General features: G+C 41.6%; 1 protein-coding gene across 1 annotated transcript; it reads right to left on the bottom strand.

Moving 5' to 3' along the window:
* Positions 1–619: 619 nt before the first annotated feature.
* On the bottom strand, positions 620–7,781 carry slc1a5 (solute carrier family 1 member 5). The gene is made up of 8 exons (XM_070906480.1): positions 7,243–7,781; positions 2,648–2,690; positions 2,468–2,536; positions 2,167–2,333; positions 1,744–1,977; positions 1,373–1,567; positions 1,090–1,224; positions 620–851 (listed from the first exon to the last, which is right to left on the bottom strand). Exons 1-8 carry the CDS (start codon positions 7,779–7,781, stop codon positions 620–622), a joined length of 1,614 nt encoding a protein of 537 aa, XP_070762581.1.
* Positions 7,782–26,219: the final 18,438 nt, after the last annotated feature.

Raw genomic sequence — 26,219 nt, 5'->3', positions numbered from 1 at the left:
GGGTGCAGCAAACTGTATGGTGGTCCTCGTCAACTTTTAAAGTCAGAAATGTTCACATCTTCCACCAGGAAGCAGTCAATACCTGCAGTCAAACAAATTGGTAACAGTGGGCCAATAGGTAAATACATCCATGTAACCTCCATTACCCCATCATAAAATTAATGTAACATTTCTTCTATTTGTAACATTAGACATCTCGCAGAGTGTCACTGTTCCAGCCTCTTGACGTCACAGTGGATGTATATATTGGCCACATGATAAATTTAAAATGTGACTGATGAACACCTGATTTATACAACTTGGTCACATGATAAAATTCTGACTTTAAAATTGATGAGGACTGACCAAATGCATTAGTCTCAACACAATAGCCAGACTAATGTACAATACTGTCCCTCAAAAACGGAAACAAAAGTCACTGTGTCCCTCGACTTTTTTGCTTTCCGCCCAGAAAAGTGTTGAGAACAGAGAACTTCTCTTTGCATTGTATAATAGTGTGCATGTTCATCCTCTCTCTCCAGTTTCTTCAGGGTAGGAAAAAAGGGGGCTTGAACCTCAGGTTTTGGCTTTCAGGAGTGTTAAATAAGTGAGAGGATCATTGATGATTGCAGCAGCTGGATTACATGACAGACTCAGACAGAACCGTCTTAGCACCCTCTGCACTGTCCTTCCCTCCTCGCTTCTCAATGAGCGGCGAGTGCTCGGGGGCAGCAGCTGATGGGTTTTCCTCCAGCCTGACCTCGCTTAGCTCTGCTCCCTCCTCTCGCTTCGACGTGCGGTCCACAAAGTGCTGCAAGAGCCCGGCTCCAAAGGCGTCGCCCTCTACATTCAGCACTGTGCAGGTACGGTCACTAAAAGACAGAATGGATGGCAAGCCATTTTAATATTATGATATTTAACCAACAGACAGCAATTTAGGCATTAGATGTGGTTACATGTGGACAGAAATTAAAAATAAAAAAATAAAAAATAAGTGCACGTCAGGGAGCATAGTAAATTATAGGTATAAATTAGATTTGGAGTATGTCATAATCGTTACTTGGCTGTCATGCTCTACGTCTACATAAAATACAATGGTTTTGTACTTACACAAGCCAGTCAACAGCCAGGATGAGAGAGATGTCATTAGTGGGCAGTCCTACTGCCTCCAGGATGATGGCTAGGGTCAACACACCACCAGCAGGTATACCTGCTGCTCCAACACTGGATGCTGTAGCTGTCACACTAACACATAAGGGGGAAATTGTAAATATCATTGTATAGCGACTGTATTTGTATTCAGCTGTATTCAAGTGAGGCAATTGTAAAGTCGGACAGAGTATTTAATCCAGTTGTGTAACTGTGACCGTGTTTCAGTGGCTTTAGGACTTACAGGATGGTAATTACTTGGATGAAGTTAAGAGAAGTGTTGTTCAGCTGAGCAATGAAGACAGCAGCCACACACTGGAAGAGAGCAGCTCCGTCCATGTTGACCGTCGCTCCGATGGGCAGGATAAAACGGCTGATGTGCTTGGATACGCCGTTATTTTCCTCCACACACTTCATCATCAGGGGCAGAGTGGCAGAGCTAAGAAACACGGAATAGGGCATGTGTGAGTGGATGAAGGCATGTTTGTTTGTAGAGAGAGAGAAATGTGTGTGTTTTAGAACAGGAGAACCTCAGTATTTGATATTTAACAACCAGAGAGAACAAACAAGCGTGTGTGGGGGAGAGTCAGAAGTAAGTAGCAGTGAGTTTATTACCTGGAGCTTGTTCCGAAGGCTGTTGCCAGGGCTGTGAATATCCCCCAGAGGAAGGTGTATGGGTTCTTTCTTGTAATGACAAAATAGATGGCGGGTAGCACAAGAAGCCCATGGATGGCATGTCCGATGATACAGCAGGCTATGTATTTCCCCAAACTGGCAAATAGAGTGCCAACATCCTCCATCTCAACAATCTTGCCAGCTACAAGGAACATGATACCAAGAGGGGCATACCTGTAGAGAGACAGGAAGTGCAGGAAAGAGAAAGAAAGGGACAGTCAGTGCTGTAGATTATTATGGTTCTTGAACAAAGCACAAAGAAAAAGCCTCTCATATTCAATGATCAAAACGTACTTAACAGAGAGCTTCATCCTAATTTTATTCTAATCCCTCCTAACCCAGAAACATGAAAGTCTTTCTTACCACATGATCCAGGAGACCAGCACCATCGTGGCCTCGTTGAAGGAGTTGAAGAACTTGATGAGGATCTCTCCTTCCTCTCCCAGCTTCCTCAAAGCCACACCAAACACAATGGCAAACACTACCAGACCAAGAATATTCATGCCATCCTGGTCCATTCCAAAGGGCACCTAGAGAGACACACAGAGACACAGTCAGGACACACAGATCCACACCAGTCATCATTCTAAGATAGTGTCCTTATGTTATGTAGAGAATTTGTGGTCTATTTTATGTTGACAACTACGCCATTCACTTTGCTCACCTTCTCCACTGTGACATTGGGGTTTCCATCTGTACCATTCCTGGTAACCATCTTGTAGCTGGTTGCATACTGTAAAAAAGGTTTGCACAGTTAGTGCACAGTCATCTTATCTAAATATTTCTTTTATACAATTGCAAATCATAATTATGTAAAATTATATAACCAAGATGCAGTACTTACTGATTGAAAGGCAGCAGACACCAGGTTGGAGGGAAAGATGTTTCTGTGGGGAGAAAAAAAAAAACAACAACTCAACAATACTTTCAATTCCTGGGCTCAGTGTGTACCAGATGCCTTGGGAAAATCAAATGAAAAAGATGTGGCTATAATTGGAGGGAGAGAAATGAGACGTTTGGGACCTGAAGAGCACAACACAGTAGAGGTGCTTGGACCTTGTTTGTTTTTGTCCTCCACACACACATAAACAAACAAACAAACAACTCTGACCACTTATATGAATGGACACACAGAGCAAGGACACATTTGCTACCAGGCAAACACATTGTAAAGCCATAAACTGGCCTGCTTTGACTTCATAAAGGTTTCTGATGCAGTCGGAGCTGTTTGCAGAGCTCTGGGTCACAGTCCTACTATATACCCCAACTCTTAAACAATTTTAGTTACTTCTATTCGTCTATCACCAGTGGCGTTGCAGAGACAGCAGCTATGCCCACTGGATGTCAGTGATAGTTCAAACTGATGGAATCACAAGGTTGATCATGAGGAAATAGCTGAGAGAATTTAACTATTAATCTCCTTTTTTCACCCTGCCCCCACTTCTAATTGCTGTTGTGTTATTCATTCTCCACTAACAAGTGCATACACATTGGTACATACGTCCAACTGCATATTAAATCTCTCAAGAACTCATGAAACTCAGCTGTCTGTAATGGATTTACATTATAAGGAATTAACTTCACAAGCTCTTTTCAACCAGTCGTTCATTCCCTTTCATTGGAACCATAGTGCATCAGGATTAAACATCATGTGACTGTGCGACATGCAACAATATGCAACTGAATCACAGGCCTGTTGTGCTGCCAAGAGCTATGAAAAAGTCTGCCAGGCTTTCAAGCCAATGTTAGACTTTTGGATACTCAAATACTATTTTGGATATTCAGATGCATTTGTAGTACTTGAACCTTGTCAACCAAAGCTAGACTGGAGGCCTGGTCGCTGTAATTTACATACTATCAGTCTATGTATATAAATGACACAGTCCTCCAATCTATGTTGTGTGCTGAGTCATATTCTAAGATCATTTCAGTGTCTATAAGAGCTGGATGTTTGGAAAAAGGTAGCACAACGATACTTTGCATTTTTCATTTTCATTCACTTTAACTTTGCATAGCTGAGAATACACTACTGAAACCTGAAGGGATCTACTTCTGCTTCCTTGCTCTTTGTTGTGGCTTCACTCTTTACAAACAGCCACTTACCACAACTGCACTTCCTCTGTTCCTGCTGTTTTTATATTTCACAAGAAGCACCTGTACATCACTTTCTAAAAACACAACACTAGTGGTGTTGTCAACCCTAAACTGGTTAACATTGTTGAATGGTTATATTCAATTTTTCCGAATTTTCAAATCAGAGTAGAGAAGAGGGTTTCATATGCTGTGTCTGAGACAAACATGTGATTTCTGGTTATGTAAATAAACTTTATTCATATTCACTCGTCATTGCCTTTGGCTGTGCAATAGAGTGGTAGGACAACAATCCACATACGTTGCGGTCAAACGTCATTAGGTGGGTGGGTCTCTTTAATGGCGGGCTGCTGATTATTAAAAGACAAACAGCTCTGACGTCTTCCCAGCATCTTGCTACACCTCCCAATTCTGACAAGCAGGGAACACCTCATGTAGGTCTACGTGGCATAGTAAATGTAAATGTTTAGTTTCCTGCCTACGGACTGTTCATGTCGAGGTAGTTTTAGATGGGGTCCAGAGAGTGAAATGATAAAAGTATAATGAGATGGGAAAGTTCAGTAGGTTTATGGCCTGTCTGATGCACACAGCTTTGTAATTACCTGGCCCTCCCCCCATGTAATACAAGAGAAGTCTGAAATGTAAGTAGCTTAAGTAGTACAGAAAACTCCACGCTAAAATACTCATACTATTAAACCTACAATTATCTTCTTTGGTCTTTACGAATAGAAACAAGTTGTTCTTTGATTCTAAAGGGCTGGCAAAAAAACGTATGTTTACTGGTGATGTTTAGAAAGCTGAAACAAAAACTATCATACTTGATTTTAGGTCAATAATCCCACAGGTGACTGCGACAGTTACCTGTAGACCGTGTGGTTTAAAGTGAGAAACACAAACAAAACACAGGAGATAAGGACTGTCAACAAGGATGTGGAGGAGTGACTCCAGTCAGAGTTAAACCTATCACATGCTTCCCTAGGCAGACATGTGGTTTTTTAATGCAAGCATGTGTCTGAACAATAACAGATAGGCATTTAATAGAGTGCGTGTCTGTGAACAATGACCAGGTCATTTTTACACTTTGATGAACAGCTCTTCAGTCAAAAGTCTCACACTGTCTTTGTTGTCAAAACTAACCAGGACACCAACTGAGAGGGCTCGCTCTAATGAGAGGCACAGGGTTTAGCCTGCTGTCCTATTAGGATAATGTGTAAATGTGTGTGTGCGCGCATGTGCGGTGGTGGCTTGTGTCCTACGTGACAAACACTACTTTCCTGATTGTTTTTTCCCCCTCCAAACAGCATCCTGCAACAGTAGATACATCTGGACAACAGTAGTGAGATGTTGCATTCAGGAACATCACTTAATAAACTGGACTGGCAATTCCAGAAGTAAACTTGCTCTTTGATAAATAAATAAAAAGAAAGGTCCACATGGACGAACAGAGAGTCAGGCAAAATGCTAAATAGCCCAACTGAGTTTTGCAAACCATACCACTGTGTTGCAACTTTTACTGTTATGTAAGGGCATCTGTAACAATGTTAATCTGTGAATGGTTAAATTTTGCCGTTGCTCTTGCATGTCTAATCTGGCTCTGGGCAGTATGAAATGTTTTTAGGAGCTGTTGCCAGGGCTAGGTCCCACTCCTGGAGGAGGAGGGAGGGTGGAAAATTCTGGCTTTAATAGTACACAATGCCATAATTCATGGAAAAACAGCACTGAACGCTCCAAAGAATGTTCAAAATAACCAGACAAACTTATGCAATAGAGTCGCAAGTGTATCAAGATTGCATGTGACCAGAGACGTTACGTTAATGTGAAACAGCAAGGACGCAAGCAAGTTTCAATTCATATCTCTCAATGTTGGTGTGTGTACTCTTGACAAACTCTTAATAGTTATGTCAGTAATCTGCTCACTAATCACAGATATAAAGTGCCTGTTTCCTGTTTGAAACCATGAAGTAAGCCGGTGACTTCCAGTACCTTCCCAGTAAACCCTTAGGAGGCTATGTTTATACCAAAAAGTCATTTTTTTTTATTTGTAAGGGAAAACATCACAGGCTCCTTCTGCTCACACTATGACATTGCATCGTAGTGTGTGGCGGTGTGTTTACAAAAGGTTGAGGATCAATACACTTTAACTTTTTAGTACACTTATCTACTGAATAAGCTGTTGGCTCAGATAAGCAAGACCATCAGGGCTTTGTTGGTTTTAAGGTAAACAGGAGATGTGTAAAAGAGGGAAAAATAGGCCTTGTGGAACCTCTTGTGTAAGATGTGTTACTTAAAATTACAGTAAAGTCAATTGTATTTATACAGCCCAATATCACAAATCACAATTTGCCTCAAGGGGATACTATGTGTCAGAAGATTTCTATTACTATTTCAGTCTCTGAGTCATTGTTTTCCCACTCACTGTTGCTTCCCTTTATTCCTCAGTAGATGAGGTGGCTCATGCCTTGTGCATGTCCCATGAATGTGACACGTTGATAAATAAAGACATACTGGAGGGGCTACTGACTCCCAACCAGACAAGTTTAAAGCAGTGTGCTTAAGAATGGACACACTCTGACTTCGAAGTGCATAAAAAGGGTCAACAAGTTTAAGATTAGAAGGCAAAGGGCACTGAGCCATCTCCGTGAGGCGTTAGACCACATTTCTCTCTACCACGTGCCTGAGTGAACATTAGCCATATTAGCTTTACTTTTTACTTTTAATGGTCTGAACAATAATGATAGCCTACTTCATAAGTATTGCAGTCAATACATTAGAAATAGAAACTGCGCCGGTTTTATTTATACTCAGGGGGCTGTCCCGGTAGACACCACAGACTCATGTGGTTATAGGGCGACACACACGTGTTAGACCACACGCCTAACCCTAACCCATATTGTCAAGACAAAATGTAAAATAAAACCTAAAGAACACTGTAAAAAAAACTTCTTGTGAGCATTTCCCGGCACTCTGCCCCAGGTAGTTAACCCTCAGGCTGTTGAGACACAGCTGTGCTGATGCAACCACACGTTGTTATGTCGCGTAACGTTTACGTACACCACTACAGCTACCGAGGCGTACACGTCACGCACGATACGTCTAATTTGACGAATACCCGGGGTTACGACTAGCTAATTTTCCCTTTGGAGGTCTTAAAACTAAGTCAACTGACTGACAGCAGGTAAAGAGGGCTCTGTATCCTTTACGGAAAGCTTCAGCAGACACTACTGTAACTTAGCTACAAGTTTGAAACCTAGCTTGAGCCCGTGGGAGGCGTTGATGAACAGTCGCACATCACAGCTAAACTACATTTTAATTGTGCGTAGACTCAGCAGTGTTGGGGGCGCCACTCACCTGATCAAATCTAAGAAGGAGTCTATCACTTCTTTGGCGGCAGGCACGTCGTTACCCAAGCCTTGCACCTTGGGTTTGGCTACCGACACCGACCCCGGGGTTAAGATGAATGCCATCACAACCCCGATGGACGACGCGATTAAGGTGGTGACCAAGAAAAAGAGCATAGCCCAGCCGCCAAGTTTGCCCAGGGCTTTCGGGTCGATGCTGGCCGCCCCGGACACTAGACTGCACACCACCAGGGGTATGATGATCATCTTCAGCAGCCGGATTAGCAATTCACCGGGGAAACCGATGTAGATGACCTGGGTCCTGGTCAGTTCCGCGTTGCGCACACCAAGTCCAATTAAAACACCTATGATGACCCCGGCCACGGTGAGAATCACCAGTAAGTTGGCCATCACTATCCTCTTCACCCGCTGGGGCAGCGGCTCCTTGCTGCCCTTCTTGTGGCTGTTCGCCTCGTTGGCCAGGGGCTCATCTAAGTGCGCCTCGCCGTTGGATGCCTTCCCTCCTTCCATGTCCATCTTCTCAGCCATTGTGCGCGTTGAAAGTTACCCTGAAAATGATCCTAAGAGCACCGATACTTAAACCTTAAAAACTATTCTTACAGTAGTGGGAGTGCCTTTTAATATTACTGGCACAAACGGCCTTGTTCCTTCACACATATGTCGGGCGCTCCTCTGTTCCACAGCTTATGCTGGTCATCACTCATGAAAGGCAAACCCCCTGTGCATGTGACGCAGTCGCAGTAAGCTATGGGCGTGCTTATATCCTCAGAATCAGAATCAGAATCAGAATCAGAAACTGTTTATTGCCAAGTAACATACATTACAAGGAATTTGCTGTGGTCTGAAGGTGCTAATGTTTTGATAACAAATAAGTAGAATATAAAAGCTAAAATAAGAATAAGAATAAAAATAAAAATAAGATAAGATAAATAACAACAGTGCAGTGACCAGAATAAAGTAAAGTGTCCAGATAAAGTGTCCAGTAGGGGGTGAGTGCGTTAATGTAACGCAGTGGGGACAGGGGTGATGTACGTTAATATAACGTATAGCTTGTGTTTGTGTTCTGGGGGGGGGGGTCAGTGAGAGTTTGTCAGGTTGACTGCAGAGGGGAAGAAACTGTTTTTGTGGCGGGAGGTTTTGGTCCTGATGGACCGCAGCCTCCTGCCAGAGGGGAGGGGGTCGAACAGATGGTGTCCGGGGTGGGAGGGGTCGGCAGCGATCTTCCCTGCTCTCCTCAGGGTCCTGGAGGAGTACAGGTCCTGAAGAGATGGGAGGTTGCAGCCGATCACCCTCTCTGCAGAGCGGATGATACGCTGCAGTCTGCGTCTGTCCTTGGTGGAGGCAGCAGCGTACCAGACGGTGATGGAGGAGGTGAGGATGGACTCTATGATGGCGGTGTAGAAGTGAACCAGCATTTTTTGTGGCAGGTTAAACTTCCTCAGCTGCCTCAGGAAGTACATCCTCTGTTGGGCTTTCTTGATGAGGGAGCTGATGTTCAGCTCCCACCGGAGGTCCTGGCTGATGATGGAGCCCAGGAAACGAAAAGACTCCACATTGTCCACTGGAGAGTCACACAGGGTGATGGGGGCGGGTGGGGCTGCGCTCTTCCTAAAGTCAACAACCATCTCCACTGTCTTTGAAGCGTTAAGCTCCAGGTTGTTGCTGTTGCACCAGGTCACCAGGTGGTCAATCTCCCACCTGTAGGCAGACTCATCCTCTCCAGAGATGAGTCCGATGAGGGTGGTGTCGTCCACGAACTTCAGGAGCTTGACAGACTGGTGACTGGAGGTGCAGCTGTTGGTGTACAGGGAGAAGAGTAGAGGAGAAAGAACGCAGCCTTGAGGGGAGCCGGTGCTGATCGTCCGCGAGTCTGAGACGTGTTTCCCCAGCTTCACGTGCTGCTTCCTGTCAGACAGGAAATCTGTGATCCACCTGCAGGTGGGATCAGGCACGTTCAGCTGGGAGAGCTTGTCCTGAAGAAGAGCCGGGACGATGGTGTTGAAGGCAGAGCTGAAGTCCACAAACAGGATCCTGGCATAGGATCCTGCGGAGTCCAGGTGCTGGAGGATGAAGTGTAGAGCCAGGTTGACGGCGTCGTCTACAGACCTGTTGGCTCTGTAGGCGAACTGCAGGGGGTCCAGCAGAGAGTCTGTGATGGATTTGAGGTGGGACAGGACCAGGCGTTCAAATGATTTCATGACCACAGAGGTCAGGGCGACGGGTCTGTAGTCATTTAATCCTGTGGGCCCTGGTTTTTTGGGGACGGGGATGATGGTGGAGGCCTTGAAGCAGGCTGGCACGTGGCATGTCTCCAGTGAGGTGTTGAAGATGTCCGTGAACACCGGAGACAGCTGATCGGCGCAGCGCTTCAGGCAGGATGGGGAGATGGAGTCTGATCCAGCAGCTTTACGCGGGTTTTGTCTCTTGAAGAGCCTGTTCACATCTCTTTCAAGGACAGACAGAGGTGTCGATGCTGGAGGAGTGGGGGGCGCTGTGGGGGGCAGCTGTGGTGGTAAGAGGTGTGAGAGTTCAGCCCCAGGTGTGATGAGGGGGTTGGGGCTGTTGGGCTGGAGCTGGTGGGTGATGGTGTGGGGGATGGTGTCAGGACTGTCCCATTGTCTTTCAAAGCGACAGTAGAAGTCGTTGAGGCTGTTGGCGAGGCGTCGGTCGTTAGCAGAGTTGGGGGCTCTTGGCTTGTAGTTGGTGATCTGCCTGAGCCCCCTCCACACAGAAGCAGAGTCGTTGGAGGAGAACTGGTCTTGTAGTCTCTCTGAGTACAGTCGTTTAGCTTCCCTCACCGCCTTGCTAAACTTGTACTTGGCTTCCTTAAACTCTGCTCTGTTGCCACTCTTAAACGCCTCTTCCTCCTGAGAACCAAGGGAAAAAAGTGTCTTACGATTTCTGTTTTTGTGTGATTTCCTATCTATTTGGGCCTAAAAAAACACCTTACAATTTAAATTTTTTTAAATATATTTTTTATTTTAATAATAATCTAACATGATCATAAAATGTAATACATTAGCCTGAAACTAAATAAAACATACAAGTTAGTCGTGGCCCACAGAGCACGACGACTTTGCTGCTCCCTCTCTGCCTCTGACTCTCATCAGATTCTCCTGCATCTTCTTCCTCTCCTTCTTCATCATCATCTTCACCTATCACAGGCTGATACTCATCCTCCTCATCCTTTTCCTCATCTGAAAGCTCCAAATCTGAATCTCCCTCTACTATCCGGTGTAGAATCCTCTCTGCTTCACTTCTTTCTCCTACAACAATGTGCAGTCATTAAATACATTAAAATGGTCCTGGTGTCCACTACAGTTGACATTCATTAAATGCCTGTTATTACAAAACAGAAATAATGAAACTGTTTTCAGATGTAAAAATATTGTTCTTAACATGTTTATGAACAAGAATATATATAATTATCATGGTAAAAATAGCAATAGATAAAGAATATTTGACTTGCCTCTCCTCTTTCCATAAAATGTGGTTGTTGGTATGGCAGCCATCTTGATAGAGGAAAAAAGTAAAGTTCCCAGCATGCAAACCCATCACATGACACATCACTGGAAAGCCCAGGATGTCCCCTACAGAATACTATAGGGCTTGGAAGGGTAACTCCAAATACTTAAGAAAGATACAGGTGAACAAAATGTCCATTATAAAGGACATAAATGAATGGATATCCTCCTGAGACCCGGCCCATGTGCACAGGTACACTACCATTAGAGAAAGGCTTAGTTAGTTAGACTATGATTTAGGTTAGACTGGAGGCCATGTTATGTTTTAGTGTTATTAGATATGAAAGTGTAAAATATTATATGAACATTTAGGGGCTGTTCTTTTTAGTAAACCTGTGATGACTTCTTGTGGCTGGATGATTATATGATTATAGATCTGACAAATGTTGTTTCACCACTGCAACTATTTTTAGTGTCTTAGAGCCCACATGGGGTTATACACACAACAAAATCACTACTGTGCATTATTTAAAAAATACTGTTTTTGTCAGTAACAATTGTGGTAATGATCATCCTGAAATTTCCTTTTCCCCCCCAAATCAAATACAGATTCAAATTCACATTCAGTTTATTGAGGGCTACATTTTGGCACAAGATGCTTTCATTCTCCAAGAGTACAAAGTAGTGTTACACTGCTTCACCCATCTCTTCAGCAATGATCATATCCATATCCCCCTCTATGGTGCAAGAGATGTTCTGGCCCGAATTACTGATAGAATAGAATAGAATAAAATGAATATGCTATAGTTGGAGAACTTGCAGACAAAAGCAGAGTTTTGCCTCCAGACAAGCTTATGATGATAGTAGCATTTTCATGTTTAGATTTAGTATATATATGCATGTGGAACCACAAGCACTGTTTATATATACAAACAGCCGCTAACGCCTCGTGTCCCCATACGTGTGTTTAGGCAGCAAACAACTGTTTGATGTTCACTAACCTGAAACTAGTGACAACTATTGCACCATGCAGGGGAAAGCTTGACTGTATGAAAATTCCCTTGAGCAGAAATATGTAAATAGTGAAGCCGAATGAGATTTTAGAATTGAGAATTACAGCCGATGTAAAAGCTGAATAAAAAACTAACAAATTCTGGCGACACTAGTCTCTTCCCAGACTACTCCCTTTTATTAGAGTGGCAGTTAAACTGGGTTGCATTAGCTGAGGTGCGGAGGTAGAGGCTTTGCCTATACAGCTGTGGAGACTGCCATTGGACTTTGATGTGAACTCCTTCCTCTCTGTGTTTATTTGCTCTCCTCTCAAGTGTCAATTCAACAAAGAATACCATTATTGTTGTACTTATAACATCAAATAGTAATGCACGTGGAACCACAAGCACAGCAATAAAATTAATCTAACATCTGGTATGTTTGAATGACAAAGAATGGTCATTGAGGAGCAGTGCTTCCTTTGCACAACGCCAGCTGTACTGTGTCTTACCCAATCACAATAGGAAGCATGACAGTACACCACACCCGTATTCTTTCATTCTGATATTTTTCAGGGAAGAGTGGTGGCAAAAACTAAGAAAGGAAGCGACGAGTAAGAGTGAAACTTTGAGATGGTCCAACAATAGTCAAAGAGAAGATTTAAATTTTACAGAAGTGTTGGTTCCCTGGCTACCGCCCTGCAGTTTTTGGCAAAGTGTTTCTCAAACTGAAACAAGAGACAGGCACTCATTGTCTGAAATACTGAGGCCTACAGACTGATAGCTTAAAATTTGTATGTAGGGGTCCTAGAAAGTCTGGGGTTAGCTTACACTCAAACAACAATCCAAACCCTTTTTAAACAGGGTCCCACTGGTAGAAATTTGTGGGAAAAGCACCTTTAACACTAAACAATGCCCACAAGACCAGAACTCAGGCTGGTAGGAAGCTGTCCCCTCAGTGCTCAGTTTGTTATCTCAAGCTTGTTCTTTGTTCCCTCCGACTGTGCGAGTGATTGGAGGAATCGCTGTGATTCTGTGAAATAGTGCATTACTCTGTGAGAAAGGACAACTTCAATAGCTAAAGCCGCAGGACACATGAGAGCCGAGAGAGTTTTTCTAGAGTAGGCCTCATCTATAAAAACACACACACACAATGCACATGCTGAGGAGATGAGTTTTTGCTGTCATTTAACATATCAAAATTTGATTTCTTCTAAATGCAACAATACAGTTAGGAGTCTTCAATCAATGATATTGACACACATGAGCACACGTTGCCATGGTAACAGGTTTGGTTTTAGGTTTAAATGTTCTCTACTTTTGACCACTTAATTTCAGTTTCACTGTATATGTGAAAGGCACTTATAGTGTACATAGCTTGTGGACACAATAACAGAAACACTTGGGTGAGAGGTGTTCAACTTAATGTAATTGTACGCACCATAGTTTGTCATGGTGGTGTATTGGATCAAATATTGGTTTATATGTTACTGATTTTTTTATCCACCCACTGTACATAAAGAGAGTGGGCAAAATGCCAGGAGAAGGTTTTAATAGGACTTTAAAACATGTGAGATATCGATCAGTCGGTCTAGAGTGAAATATTGGTGGTGCTTTTGTGGCTATAGACTCTCATTGTAATATAACTCATATCACGTGTACGCAGGTTTGATTGATGCACCATAATAGTAACAAGTTGAGCTCATGTAAAATTAAAATTAAAATAAGGGTTGTTCTGCAAAGCCAAACAGAGATGTGTAAATGTATATCAAGCAATGTTGTAACAATGAAAAAGTAAAAGTGATTTGACCATGGTTAGATCTTAAAAGTTTACATTTCCCCCAGTTTGTTCCTGTTTTTCTAAAGCTTATCCTACGGTTGATCACAAAACACCAAAGGTGCTCTTTCATAATCTACAGTGAAGTATTTTAAATCTAACTGGTGAGGTAACTGCTTGATGATGTACCTGAGCAAAGGCACGCAGCACAGAGCGCATCACGTGACCTCTGAAATTGGGACATGGAAAAAAGCAGTTGTCTCAGGTATCATGAGGACAACAAGTAAGAGACAGGGAGACTGACAATAAAGAAAATAGGAAGGTGGAGACAAAAAGGAAACTTAATACCACACCTTAATGTGCCAATCCAGTAATTGCTTACCTTTTAATTTGAGTCTGCTGTTGTTGTGTAACAGGATCAAGGGGCAGTACAAAAAGGCTTTTACTGACTAAAAGCTGCTTTATTCACCTGCGGGGGGCTTCTACTGAAGATAAAATCATAAGGATGTATGAACATAAACTAGATGGTAGCCAAGGAAGGAATGACTAGGCCAGGCATAAACAATGACACAGCAAAAACCTACTCACCCACGTTCAAAACTTTATTTAGCAGGAATATACACAATATAAAAAGTAGATGACCATTATAATGATATTTTGCAGAGCAGATGGATATTGGATGGGACCAGTTTCAACCCAAGGCCACTCCCGTTGACCAGGGGCTTGGACACAATTATTTTTCTGTAGTCTTTATGGATGATAACATTAGTTATAATCATCACCTACAGAGCTCAAAGGTGTCTCAGTGGCTTAGCAGTTTTGATACTTTGACTAATTTCGCATCAGATGTACAACTTGTGAGTGTTTCCATGTGTGTTTGACGTTTCAAATGGCTACATTTTCACACTGCGTATGGAAAAATGGTGGACTATAATTAAGGTTAATATATTTTCATGTGGCTTTTAATGATTAAGAAGTTGAATGCCTTAAGTTTGCCAAGACATAATTACTACAATTAAATCAGTCATTTGCTCATCCTTTATAGTTATGTACAAAGCTTCATATAGCTGTGCATCTTTTTTTATTGTCCCCACACCCCTGCACATTTCTCACGTGACCCTCCCCCATTCACAAACACTAATCTGCATTTTCAGTTATTTATTCGCACACTGTGCACATCCACACAAGGCATCTATTTAAGAGAAACTAGTTTAAATCGCACCACATGTTGGAAAGCCATTTTTGTGCACCACATGTGTTAGCTTGAAATGTTTAACCCTGCACTGCTCCTCCCCTTCCATCACAACACTAAGGAACTCATGAACTGTGAAAAGCTGTGTGTTTTTGTACCCATTGGTAATGTATTTTAAGTGTGTCTGGCAGGTTTTAGTTAATTTCTGTTGCCTGTTAAATGTTTGATGTTAAAAGATTTTGGCAGCCAATTCAGAATGTACTGTATATGCTAACACTTAATGAGATATATGGAAATAATGAGATCTAGAATGCTGTGTGATTTTACATTCTTGTTAACTTTTATATGGATTATCACATTTAAAGAAAATCCTGTTCTGCAAAAGGAAATTATTCTTCCCTTACCCTGCCTCTCCTCACAGTTAGTCATTTGATCTCTCTGTGTACTCTCTCTCTCTCCATCTGTGCAGTAATACGTAGAGTGAGTTACCTAGTGGAGGTCATAGCCGTCTGTTTTGTCCAGGCTGGTCAAAACACACCTGGCCGCTGCCTCAGGACACAGACGCCCAACAACATTCGCTCTGTGCCACTGTCAAAAGAGGACAACACACAATACAACGCAGTTAATGTGCATGCATGTCATTATCACGCTGTGTAAACGTGTACATGTGCGTATGTTTGTGTCACTGTGTGCATGTGAAGAAATGACCGACATTAGGCTGAGGTCAATCAATAGCACACAGAGAGGAGAGCGATCTGCTGGGTTTTGTTTTCTTCCTACAGGCTCATTGCTTTACTGCATGCACACAGTACGCTGTAAAGCAATGAGCTTTATAAAAAGACTTTACTACCTTTTGTAGATGTATTCTCGTTCACATCTCTTCTCTGTGAGTCATACCTTTCCTCTCCTTACACTATACACTAAAGGCCTGACCCAGGGGTGAGATGCAAGGGACTTCCTCACATGTATCGGACTGAAGGACACAAAAAGTGCATAGATCCCAGCTCGGGTATTGTCATCTGTACCGTGCCAGACCGCGGGGGTGGGGGCGGGGGGGGGGCATTCTTCTGAAACAGAGGCACACAGACGAAGAGTGTGTTCACTCACTACATTTATCCATCCAGTCAGGCCAGTTTGTAGAAGTAGGAAGTAGTACTGTCACGCCCTGGAACACCTCGCCAGTCATTTGGTGTAGATGAGCAGGTCTTGTCAGCCAATTGTAGTCCAGACAACTAAAACATTTGAACCTGGTATTTCTGATATATCTAAGGTATATAAGTTATATATATATATATATATATATATATATATATATAACGTTATATAACGTTATAAGTTATATATATGTATATATATATATATATATATATATATATATATATATATATAACGTTATAAGTTAATAAAAATGTCTGGCTTTTTTTGTACATGTTTTATTCATATCTTAGCTTTAACAGATAGTCCTGTATGTAGATGTTTTACCTCTGCAACAACAAATTTAGGTGCTAGAGTATCTCTAACCATTGGCCAGAAGTTGACCAGGGGCTGTGGTAATGATGAGCGTGAGTGAGAAGTGAAGGTTGGGAGGGAAGGCAACCTGTAGACTAAAAGCACCCACAGAACACAATCTTCCCACAGGACATCTGTGGGGAACATTCAGGCCTGGGCAGTAAAAACCAGACTGAGCGAGTGAGGGCTATGATTTGCTGAGATCAACACGCCCTTCTCACCCCCCTCCCCGTCTCTTTCCCAGCTCCTTTACCCGCTGTCCTGCTTTGGAAGTCACACGATACTGTACAACATGGAGGGGCTCAGAATTTTCTCTTTTCCCCAGCCCACCCTCTCCCTGTCTCTCATTTTCTACCTCCTACTCTGTTCCCGTTCACTAGCTTTCTTTGTGTAGATAAGGACTTCTTGGGCCCAAAGAACAAAAAGAACTGAAAGAAAAGACGGGATTGTTCTGTTTCTCACGACACTTCTCACGGGCTTCTTTTAAGACTGAAATGTCAAGAGAGTCTCACATCTGAGAAAATCTTAACATTGTTTTAAAGTAAGGTTTAATGCTATGAATTGTGCCCCCCTCATGCATGTGCAACAGTGATAACCCATAGTGCTGACTCATTGTTAGAGTTGCAAACCGCTTTGAGATAGAGAAACATCTCAAAAACTGTAAAAGTAGCTGTTACTTCTCTGCTCTCTTCACGTGCAGAGTGCACATGCTCCAGGTTGTCATGAACAGCGTTTTGTGTTGTAGAACACACGGACATGTGTTCTCTGTAGGTCCTGCTTTAGTTTGCCCATACATTTGGGGACTACTAGAGGGCAACTAAAATATTTGGGCCATGTTGGAGTTAGACTAGGCTCTGCCTGATCAAACGGTATCACACTTGAGGATGTTACTGTTTTGGTTTTTGTATCATTTTAGATTAAACTACGACAATATAGAAAAGCCTACACAAAAATGAAGCATTATTGATATTAAAATGCATTTAGTGAACATAATTCAATTTCAAAAACCTCCAATTCAATAGGTTTACCTAAGAGAACAGTGCATATTCACTGTACCCAGTTATTCAGTTTCCCTGTAGCTTGCCAACTGTCATTTCCTGATATGATATGTGATATGGCTCCTTGGCAAAACACAGCAGAAAGAGTGAGGTGAAACCAGCCGCAATTTAGTATGAATAACATGTCAGGTTCAGTGAGAGCAGTTTAGAGAGAGAGCTGAGGGGTCTTCTGGACCCGCCTAACTATTTATTGAACATTCTTATGAACATATGTGCAAATTAATGATCACTACTCCCCATGTAGTTAAGATACTAGTTGTTAAGCTAATCGGACTTAACTGACTTAAAAGCACATTTTAGCAATATGATAAAGAGGTAACCATGTTGTTCAAGACACCACAAATCATGAGGAAAACAAAGAAAGTAGGGACATATCTCCTGACGTCACATTTAATCGTGTGTACATGCAGCTGTACATGTAACTGTAGATGTACTGTATGTGTGTGCTTGCTTATGTGTGTTGTATGAACACTATGTGTACTATGTGCCTGTTTGTCGGTATGTGAGCATGTAACATGTATTCATAGTTGCGTTGACATGAGAAGTAGCTGGCTGTAACTGGTCGTGTCCAGTAGGGTCAGTCAGATCTATCAGCAAGTTTACACAAGATGTTAAAGAGAGCTGGAGGTGTGACCACCTTGTTTACTGTTCCTCTCACCAGGGTTTCCGCTACTGTGTTTGGCTGAGCTGTTGTCCTTCACGTGCGCCCTTCACAAAAGTTTTGTCCCAACACCTCACAAGTGGAAACACTGAAAAGGCACCAGGCATGTAAATACCTACATGCATAAGAGATAAAGTGAGTTACCTAACAACCAATGCTGTGACAACATGAGCAAAATAGAATTGATGACAATTTAAGAAACTGGTTGACTAACAGGGAAATTATTCAGCAACAAAGTAAAAATAATTCTATACTTCCCTCTTGCAGAGGAGGTGGCTGACCCTGTGGCGAAGATGTCAATGCTTCCATGGCAATGATGATGTCACCAACACCCCATGGGAGAGCAGCTGGTTGCAGGGAAGAGGTTCAATGTTGCCATAACAACCATGAATTCTCTAGGTGTGTTAATTACTTTGACATTACCTTGAAAATCTATTATACTGGATTGCATAGGGTAAGCCAGGCTCAGAGTCAGTCAGGTTTTATATTTGATTATCTCCTCTCCCCCTGGATCCATAATAATTGGAATATTTTCTCATTCTTGCTCATTCCCTTCATAATCCCTCATTAGATCCACAGATACCTTTCTCATAAATATCACTAGCATCTTAGTTCTTCAATATTGAGGAGGGAAGGCCTGTAAACTGAAACCATGATGGCGACTGCTGAGTCAGTTTAATATAATTTCAGTAGTCAGCGTCATTATGCTAACATATACACAAACACCACCTATCATTTTCCCAGTAAGGGAAGGGATTTGGCTGTTATGGAGAGTACAGTGAGCATGTAAAATGAAAAAAATCTCTTAATCTCTACTCCCTCAGTCTCCAGATTCACCGCTGCCCCCCCCCCCCCACATGGCAGTCTAATCCCCTTACTGTAGCCGATAATGCCTGTTGGCTCTGGCTGTTAGCTGCAATAGTAGATGGGATGAAGCACAGTGCTGCCATGTCGGTTAGATAAACTGCTCCTGCTCCCACTGACACAGTTCCCTACTGTCACCCGACAAACAAGCGTCTGCCTGATCTGAAAAGCTGACGTGAAAATGCTACTCCCAACTTCACTAGCCTTCAGGTTTAATAGCCACTGTGCAGGTAACCACGGTGTCTGCATTATCTTCTTCCTCTGCCCCAGTTTCTTACTGCCCTAATCCTCCTCTTTTGCTTGTCTTACACAGCAAACTGCTGCCTAATCAAACATCGGCTTGGCCCAAGAGGAACCATAAGCTGATGCAGTTGGAACTGAATGCAGCTATATGTCATGAACCTGGGTCATTTATTCTGCAGTAGACTGTCCATTTAACCATAACAAAATTAGATAATAACCTCCTCCTGGCCAAACAAGGCTGCAATCTGTAAACAAACTCATCCATAAACACTTTTATAGATTAAAAAATCTTTCAAGTAATTAAGAGAACTGTAACTGTTGATCCTGAAACAGACACGCATGGGCCAACTCCAGAAAACGTGAATACCATCTTACCATGGCAGGTTGCAACCAAAAACAAGACTAAGAGTCTGCAGCCATGCAAGTGGCTCTGTGACACTGTACTAAGCCACAACTGTGCTTTTAGCTACATGCTAATGTCAGCTTGCTATGTCATGCAGTGACAATACTAACATGCTGATGCTAAGCACGTTTAATGTTTACCATGTTCACTATCTTAGTGTTGCTAGTTAGCATGCTAACATTTGTTAATTAGCCCTAAATACAAAGTACAGCTGATGCTTTGCAAGTATGTAATCCAAAACCAAAGTATTGATCTATAGAAAATTTGATGTGATAATGTTGCTAGATAAAAGATTAAGGAATCACCAAAGTTATTACAATTCATGATGGGTACAAGAATGTGTGTACCAAATTTCATTGCAATCTATCTGACAGTTGTTGAGAGCACACTGTTGGTGCTGTAGGGGAGCTGAACATGGAGCTCAAGAGAGGCCTCTGTTTTTTTTCCCAGACCTTTACATAGAAATCAGTCCACTGGGTGTTATAGGCAACCGAGAAAGTCGGGGAAGGACTAATTTTTTAAGTCACAATAAAAATCAATTCATACATGTCAGTTATTAGTTATAGTACCTTTAAATGATTAACTGATTAACCATCGACTTATCAATTAATTGACTAATCATCACTTGTTTGGAGGAAATTACAATCTGAGTCTGCTTCCACTGTGTAAGTTTCTCCATCTGCTGTTGACACCATTAATAGGACACACCTGAAGTCAATATGAGTTTATAAGCATGCAGAGCCCTGTTCAACACCTGTCTGAGACCACACCCATTTTGATTTAGTTTGGACTATCCTGGTGGCTTTACTGTATTGCCTGGCTGATATTGCACTCTTTCAGAAGTTGGTGTATGTGTGACGTAACTATCTCCCACTGCTTTTTTATAAGCCAGACCTGAAAGAATCTTGCCGTGGGGGCTTGCACAGACAGACGCCAGCAGAGGCAAGGCTTGCGGGGCCCAGTGGAGGACCAGGCAGAGGTCAGACAGAGGGGTCAGACGATCTAAGCCTATGCTGTGTTGGAGATGCCCCTGGGATAGGTGCTCAGACACACCCCATCCCGTGAGAACAGTCACACTGCATGGCTCCCCTGGGACACAGAGACACATACACATCCATGTATGAAGTCTGCCTAGCCAACCATCACTAACAATGTCTGTTAGTCTACACTCACACATGCACACAGAAAAATGGACATTACACACACACAATGCAATACCATGTCAGACCTTTAATGTGTCACTCTACGCATGCACAAACATACAAACACACTAGCAAATACAATCTTAGTAGACGCAGGCGTACTGTGTGTGCTCCACATATGTGAATATGAGGCAGTCTATTGATTTGACTATAACGGAAACACAGCCCAGGAGAGATGGTAACAACCATCAGAAATCACTTGATTATTCTGAGGTATGCTGGGTACGAGATCCATCACCATGGCAACTACAGATGTGACCTTAGAGTAGAGGACACGTTAAAGGCACTACTGTACATTCTGAACATGAAAGACATGACCCTGCTATGTTAGCTTGGAAATGGCAATGAAAGCAGTGCACATTGAATAATTGTTGCAGGTTTATGATTCATTTTTTTGTGCTTTGATTTACAGCTGATTTGTTTGTCTCTCAACAGGAGGATATAATTACAACATTGTTTGGCTGGGGAGAGTGATGAGAGTCAGCCATAATTATATGTTTTTGCTCTGTGCCCAGAGGGACACGGTGTTCCTTTGGCACCAAACTCAGACCAAAGAAAAACAAAATTTTATGTCTCAAACTGAAACCAAAAATACTCAAAATAAAGGATTTAATGGAAAAGAAAATTGGTGAAATAACTTAAACACTCATCTGTAGTTACCACACAAACAAACACAGAGGATTACACACAGACACATCCTTTGACAAAAAGTGAAAGTCTGTTCAGCTGTTTCATTCTTCAAACAAGGACACCATAACCAATATACACACAAATACAGTCTCAGTATATGCTATATGCACAATACATGCTGATATATAAAGACACTGATCTGACTGCAGCAGTCACACACTCACACTGGTAATACTAATCAATAATACCATACCAGTACCATGTCATTATGCATCTTCTACCTGCCATGGAAAACATATACAAATGCCAATAAAGCCATATGATATGGTAGAGAAACCACTTCACTTTACATGCTACCCCTTTGGATCCTTCCCTTTCATTGCAATGTTGCCAGAATGTACAGCTTCACCTGTTTGTCCAACTCTCTGATCTCAATACAGTTTCTCTTCAGCATCAGGGTGATTTAAAATGATGGATCTCCTTCATTTACCACCTGACAACACTGCGACTTGAATTAACTCTGCTACTACTATATCTACTATATATATGAAAAAAGGTTGAGTGTATAGATGAACAAGGAATGGACACAATAACATTTGCACAATGTGATGCAAACCAGGACAATAAATACTGCCTTTGTGAGGCGTAAAAGCTCTCACAAGTTGTGTTTGTAGATCAAGAGATCTAATATTTGAGGCAGGAGTGGTGTAGTTGTACTAGATTGTACTGTTTTGTAAAGCAAACCTGTTATTTTGTATCAGATACAATGTAAAGTTTGGTACTACATTGTGTTCAATACTTCTACCAGGACAATCCCGTGAAGATGTTAACCACTTTTTTCAACAATAACACACACTTTGTTTGGCTCTATTCCAAATGGGACCCCTGAAGTGTCCAGGATACACATTACTGAATGAACAAACATATGTGCAGAAGGAGGTTGTAGAGGTGCAGTTAGTGCTGCAACTAACGATTGTTTTCAATATTGATTAATCTGCCACTTTTCTTGATTAACCGATTAATAATTTTGTATATAAAATGTCAGAAAACAGTGAGAAATTCCCTTTGCAATTTCTCACAGTCCAAGGTGTCTTAAAATGTCTCGTTTTGTCCAACCAATAGTCCAAAGCCCAAAGATATTCAGTTTACTGTCATGTAAGACAAGCACAAGCATAAAATTATGACATTTAATTGATTATCAAAATAGAAGCAGATTAAGGTTCTGTCTATCAACTAATCGATTAATCAACTAATCGTTGCAGCTCTAGTACTGACTAGTTGAGAGGTCATACATTTTTAGAAGGTGTTTGAAACATGATACTTTAAGACAACTTCTGTGCCTGTCTGAACTACTTCAAAGCATCCAGGCTGCTTCCTTTACAGGAAAAATAATGTTTGACTGGGCAGAGGAACGAAAGCGTCATATTGATATTGTATTACCAATAGAACCCAGTGTTCCTTGGCACAAAGGTCAGTTGTCAAGGGGCACGAAAATAAAGGAAATGGAAGACATATGTTTTGCATCAACTGTCACAGATGTCTCAATGTGAAACCTAAATGGTGACTGGAAGGACGGACAGAAATATAAAATTACTGAAACTCTGTCAAAAAACGGTAATAACAAAAATGAAAGCAAGGCAAAGGATGAAAACAGCACCAACAGAAACAAAGCAGAAGGATGAAGACACAGGTCAGGAGTAGCCATATTGTGGAGATGTAGCAATGCTCAGCTTCAGATAAAGATGGACTGAGACATTCCACGCACTCATACACAAAGATCATCAAAGTCAAGTTGAAGCCAGACATCAAATTTCCTGAGCAAGGGGTTGCTTTCATGATGGTGTATTTGAATGTGTGTCAGATCACTCAACACAACACAAACTAAGTACTGACAACTAAGAAAACTTCCTGTTGTATCCCAAGGCTAAAACACAGAAATGTACTGTACATATAGACTGAGCAGCAAAGTTGACAGACAACGCCCTACAAACCCCACTTTTGCTGCAGGGTGTGTGGACTGTACAGTAAGTTGTGTGACCAATAAAAACACTCAGGTGTGCAACTTCTTTCAGTTTCTGTAGTCTTTTATTCTGGATTTTTTTTTTTGTAATTAGGCTTCCAGCTTTGTTTTTCTCAAAAAAAATTATCTGTTTGTAGTGTTTGTTGCCCTGTGACAAAGTGGGTGAGAATTCTGCCCATTATCATTTTCTACATGTGTTTATTTTGCTATAATTTACCATTGCTTTTGTAACATTACCTTTATTGAGTTGCAAGTTTGAACATGGTTTAACTGTTTGGTCCTTTATTTGGGCCCAGCATGCAGGACTAGTGTTTAAGGAGAGCCTGCCCAGAATTACCTGATTTTTATAGTGTTGGTGATGTCATGGCTGACATCATTGGGTCAAACCAAATGGAGGGGTTTTCTTTTCTGTAGAAAGGTTTTCTTTTGTTTTTCTTATACAGTCTAAGTAATGTTTTAGGAATTATTTACCATCAAAGAGCCATTCGGAAGGGTTAATGAGCTGAGGTGTAAGCTTGTGAATGGTGTTTGATTTTCTGATTATAAGGTCACACACTTTGGGGGTTGCTGGGGGATTGAGATTTGAGGCCTTGCTGCCATTCAGATGTGCTGTTAGTTTGAGTTGCAATGAGCTAATTTTCTTAGTTTTCATTCTATTTTTTTTCCTATTTTTTTGAGTTGCATGTAAATGGAAAGCACTGTCAATAAAAAAAATTGCCTCTGGGAAATCCTCATGTCTGCTGAGTCTGCCTACCTACCACCTTCCTAGACACTTGAGCCAAACTATCTCACATGCCCCAAGACTGTGATTTGATCAATGATGAACAATATCATAGGAATAATATATATAAATATATGTTTTAGAGTGGACACATATTCTCTTGTAGCAGAATATATCTTACATTTTACATTATGGCCCATCAAATCTTTGTTTTTAATATGACTCCACCTGCACTTAAATTCCACGGTCACAGGAGGGATGGGGGAATACAGAAGACTGCAAGAGAACAAAGCTACTCATTTACTGCACAAGACATAAATCAATGTGATGTGGTTGAATGTTGACATCCACATGTGCACACACAGAAGGTATTGTAGGAATAGCATTCCTGCAGTTTTTTGTTTTGTTTTGATGTTTTGACATGGATGCTATTTCCTCAATAAGGACAAGAATGCCCACTCATCATTCAGAATCAATCGCACACACAAACATATAGTAAGACCTGGAGAAAAAGACATCCAGACAGATATGAAAACAGAACTTTTACCATTTCTGCCCTCGTCTTCAAAGAAAACTAACTTCTCTTCTGTTTGGTGTATTTTCACAATGTATTTCTGTACTGTGCTCTTCTCTTTTTCTGTGCTCCCTCTCTCAACTGCTCTATCAATATTAGGTGTGAATGTTATATGCATGATTAGTCTACTCAACTGGCTTGTATTGCAACTCACGAGCACTGTCACTTATTCTACAGTGGCACACTCTGAATTTGGACTAGCACGCTTTTCTTTGATGATTTTCAGCTCATATATGTCTTGTCATATAAGCCTTGTGCTACACGTGATATGTTGGATTTGAAAGCTGTAATGTGCTTGCTGAAAACAAGATAAATGGCACACACACACATCACTTGTTTCATGAATTCTTGCAGCACACAGTGGAATTTGTGTCACCACCTCCAAAATGTTGACGGGACCAATATTATCTTATTGAAATGAACTGAATAATGACAAAGCCATACCTGCTGCAATACTTTTGAATTGTTACCAAGACATCCCAAATATTGTCCCTTTTACGTAACTTTTTTTCCCTGTCTTTTAATTAAAATTTTTTAAATGTTGTTGTTGTTCTTGAGAAATGGACCCAACCGCTTTTACTGGCATCATCTTGACCTCTGGAATTCAGCAGAAAAACTTCTCAAACTCAACTTTGGCCTGGTGGTGGTGCAAGAGAGATTATTCAGACTTGGGTGTCTTCTAAGTAACACTAATTCTGAATGAGGGCGGCGATGATGAGATATGGCTCACTTCCTGTTGCGCTGTCACCACCAAATTTTTATGAACAAGCAAAGAAAGTAATTCATTCAGTTACGCCCCACCTTTGGGTGGCTCTACGGGGCAAACAAACACTCCACCACTAACCCAATCAACCACAGAGTAGACACCTTTAAAGCAATAGCAAATGTATTAACATAAAGACATACAAACAACCAAGACACTAAATCAAGACTACCAAAAAGTCAAAACACAACAGCCACACTATATCCCAGGATGAGAGGCAGCAACACCAGCAGTCGCCACGCCAGAAGCTTCCCCTTCTGATGCTGGCGCAGGAGCTTTACAGCGCTTCATTCCCAGGCCAGGTGCACTCCTTTGAGCAGTCAAGATGTAGCACACCTGGGCAGAGCCAGAGGGGACAGTAGAGGACAAGGGACAAACAGCATAGGGAACACATACAGCCGTAACACACTCGCCAAGCCATTGAAAGCAACCCTGGTGTGAAAAATGTGTTTTGATATTTGAAAGGGTTCAAAATGTACAGGTCAAAACTCAAAATATGTACCTTAATTTCTTAAAACAAACGCTTAAAACTGAATCGTTTTTTATATTACAAGCATCTTGGTGCCATTTGTGTTCTGTTTCCTGTTGTGTTACAACAACTGCAACACTGTACTGAGAGCAGGGGAAATAATCACAAAGAAATGTGAATAAAATCTGAGATTTTTCCCTTAAAACTACAATTGAATTAATCCCAGCAATGATAAAAGCTATTGATATTGTTACTTTTTACATTAGCCCCTTGATGATTAAGTTCATGCTAAAATCTGAAGTCAGATGGAAAATGACCCAAAAGCAGTGTGTAATTTAGATGAAAAAAAATCAGTGTATGAAAAGGGGAAAATAATGAGAAAATATGGGCAAAGACAGCAAAACTAGACAAATTGTAACTTACAAAA

This window comes from Enoplosus armatus, chromosome 5, assembly GCF_043641665.1.
Source record: "Enoplosus armatus isolate fEnoArm2 chromosome 5, fEnoArm2.hap1, whole genome shotgun sequence".
In the NCBI taxonomy this organism is placed as follows: Eukaryota; Metazoa; Chordata; class Actinopteri; order Centrarchiformes; family Enoplosidae; genus Enoplosus; species Enoplosus armatus.
The sequence above is the reverse complement of the archived record's forward strand: the minus strand, read 5'-3'. Positions and strand labels throughout refer to the sequence as shown.

Excerpts from the sequence above, each read along its gene's own strand:
- slc1a5 (XM_070906480.1), bottom strand. The coding sequence starts at position 7,781 with ATGGCTGAGAAGATGGACATGGAAGGAGGGAAGGCATCCAACGGCGAG. Across the intron at positions 2,691-7,242 it reads TCCTTCTTAGATTTGATCAG|AAACATCTTTCCCTCCAACC; the intron begins GTGAGTGGCGCC and ends TTCTCCCCACAG. Across the intron at positions 2,334-2,467 it reads CCAATGTCACAGTGGAGAAG|GTGCCCTTTGGAATGGACCA; the intron begins GTGAGCAAAGTG and ends GTGTCTCTCTAG.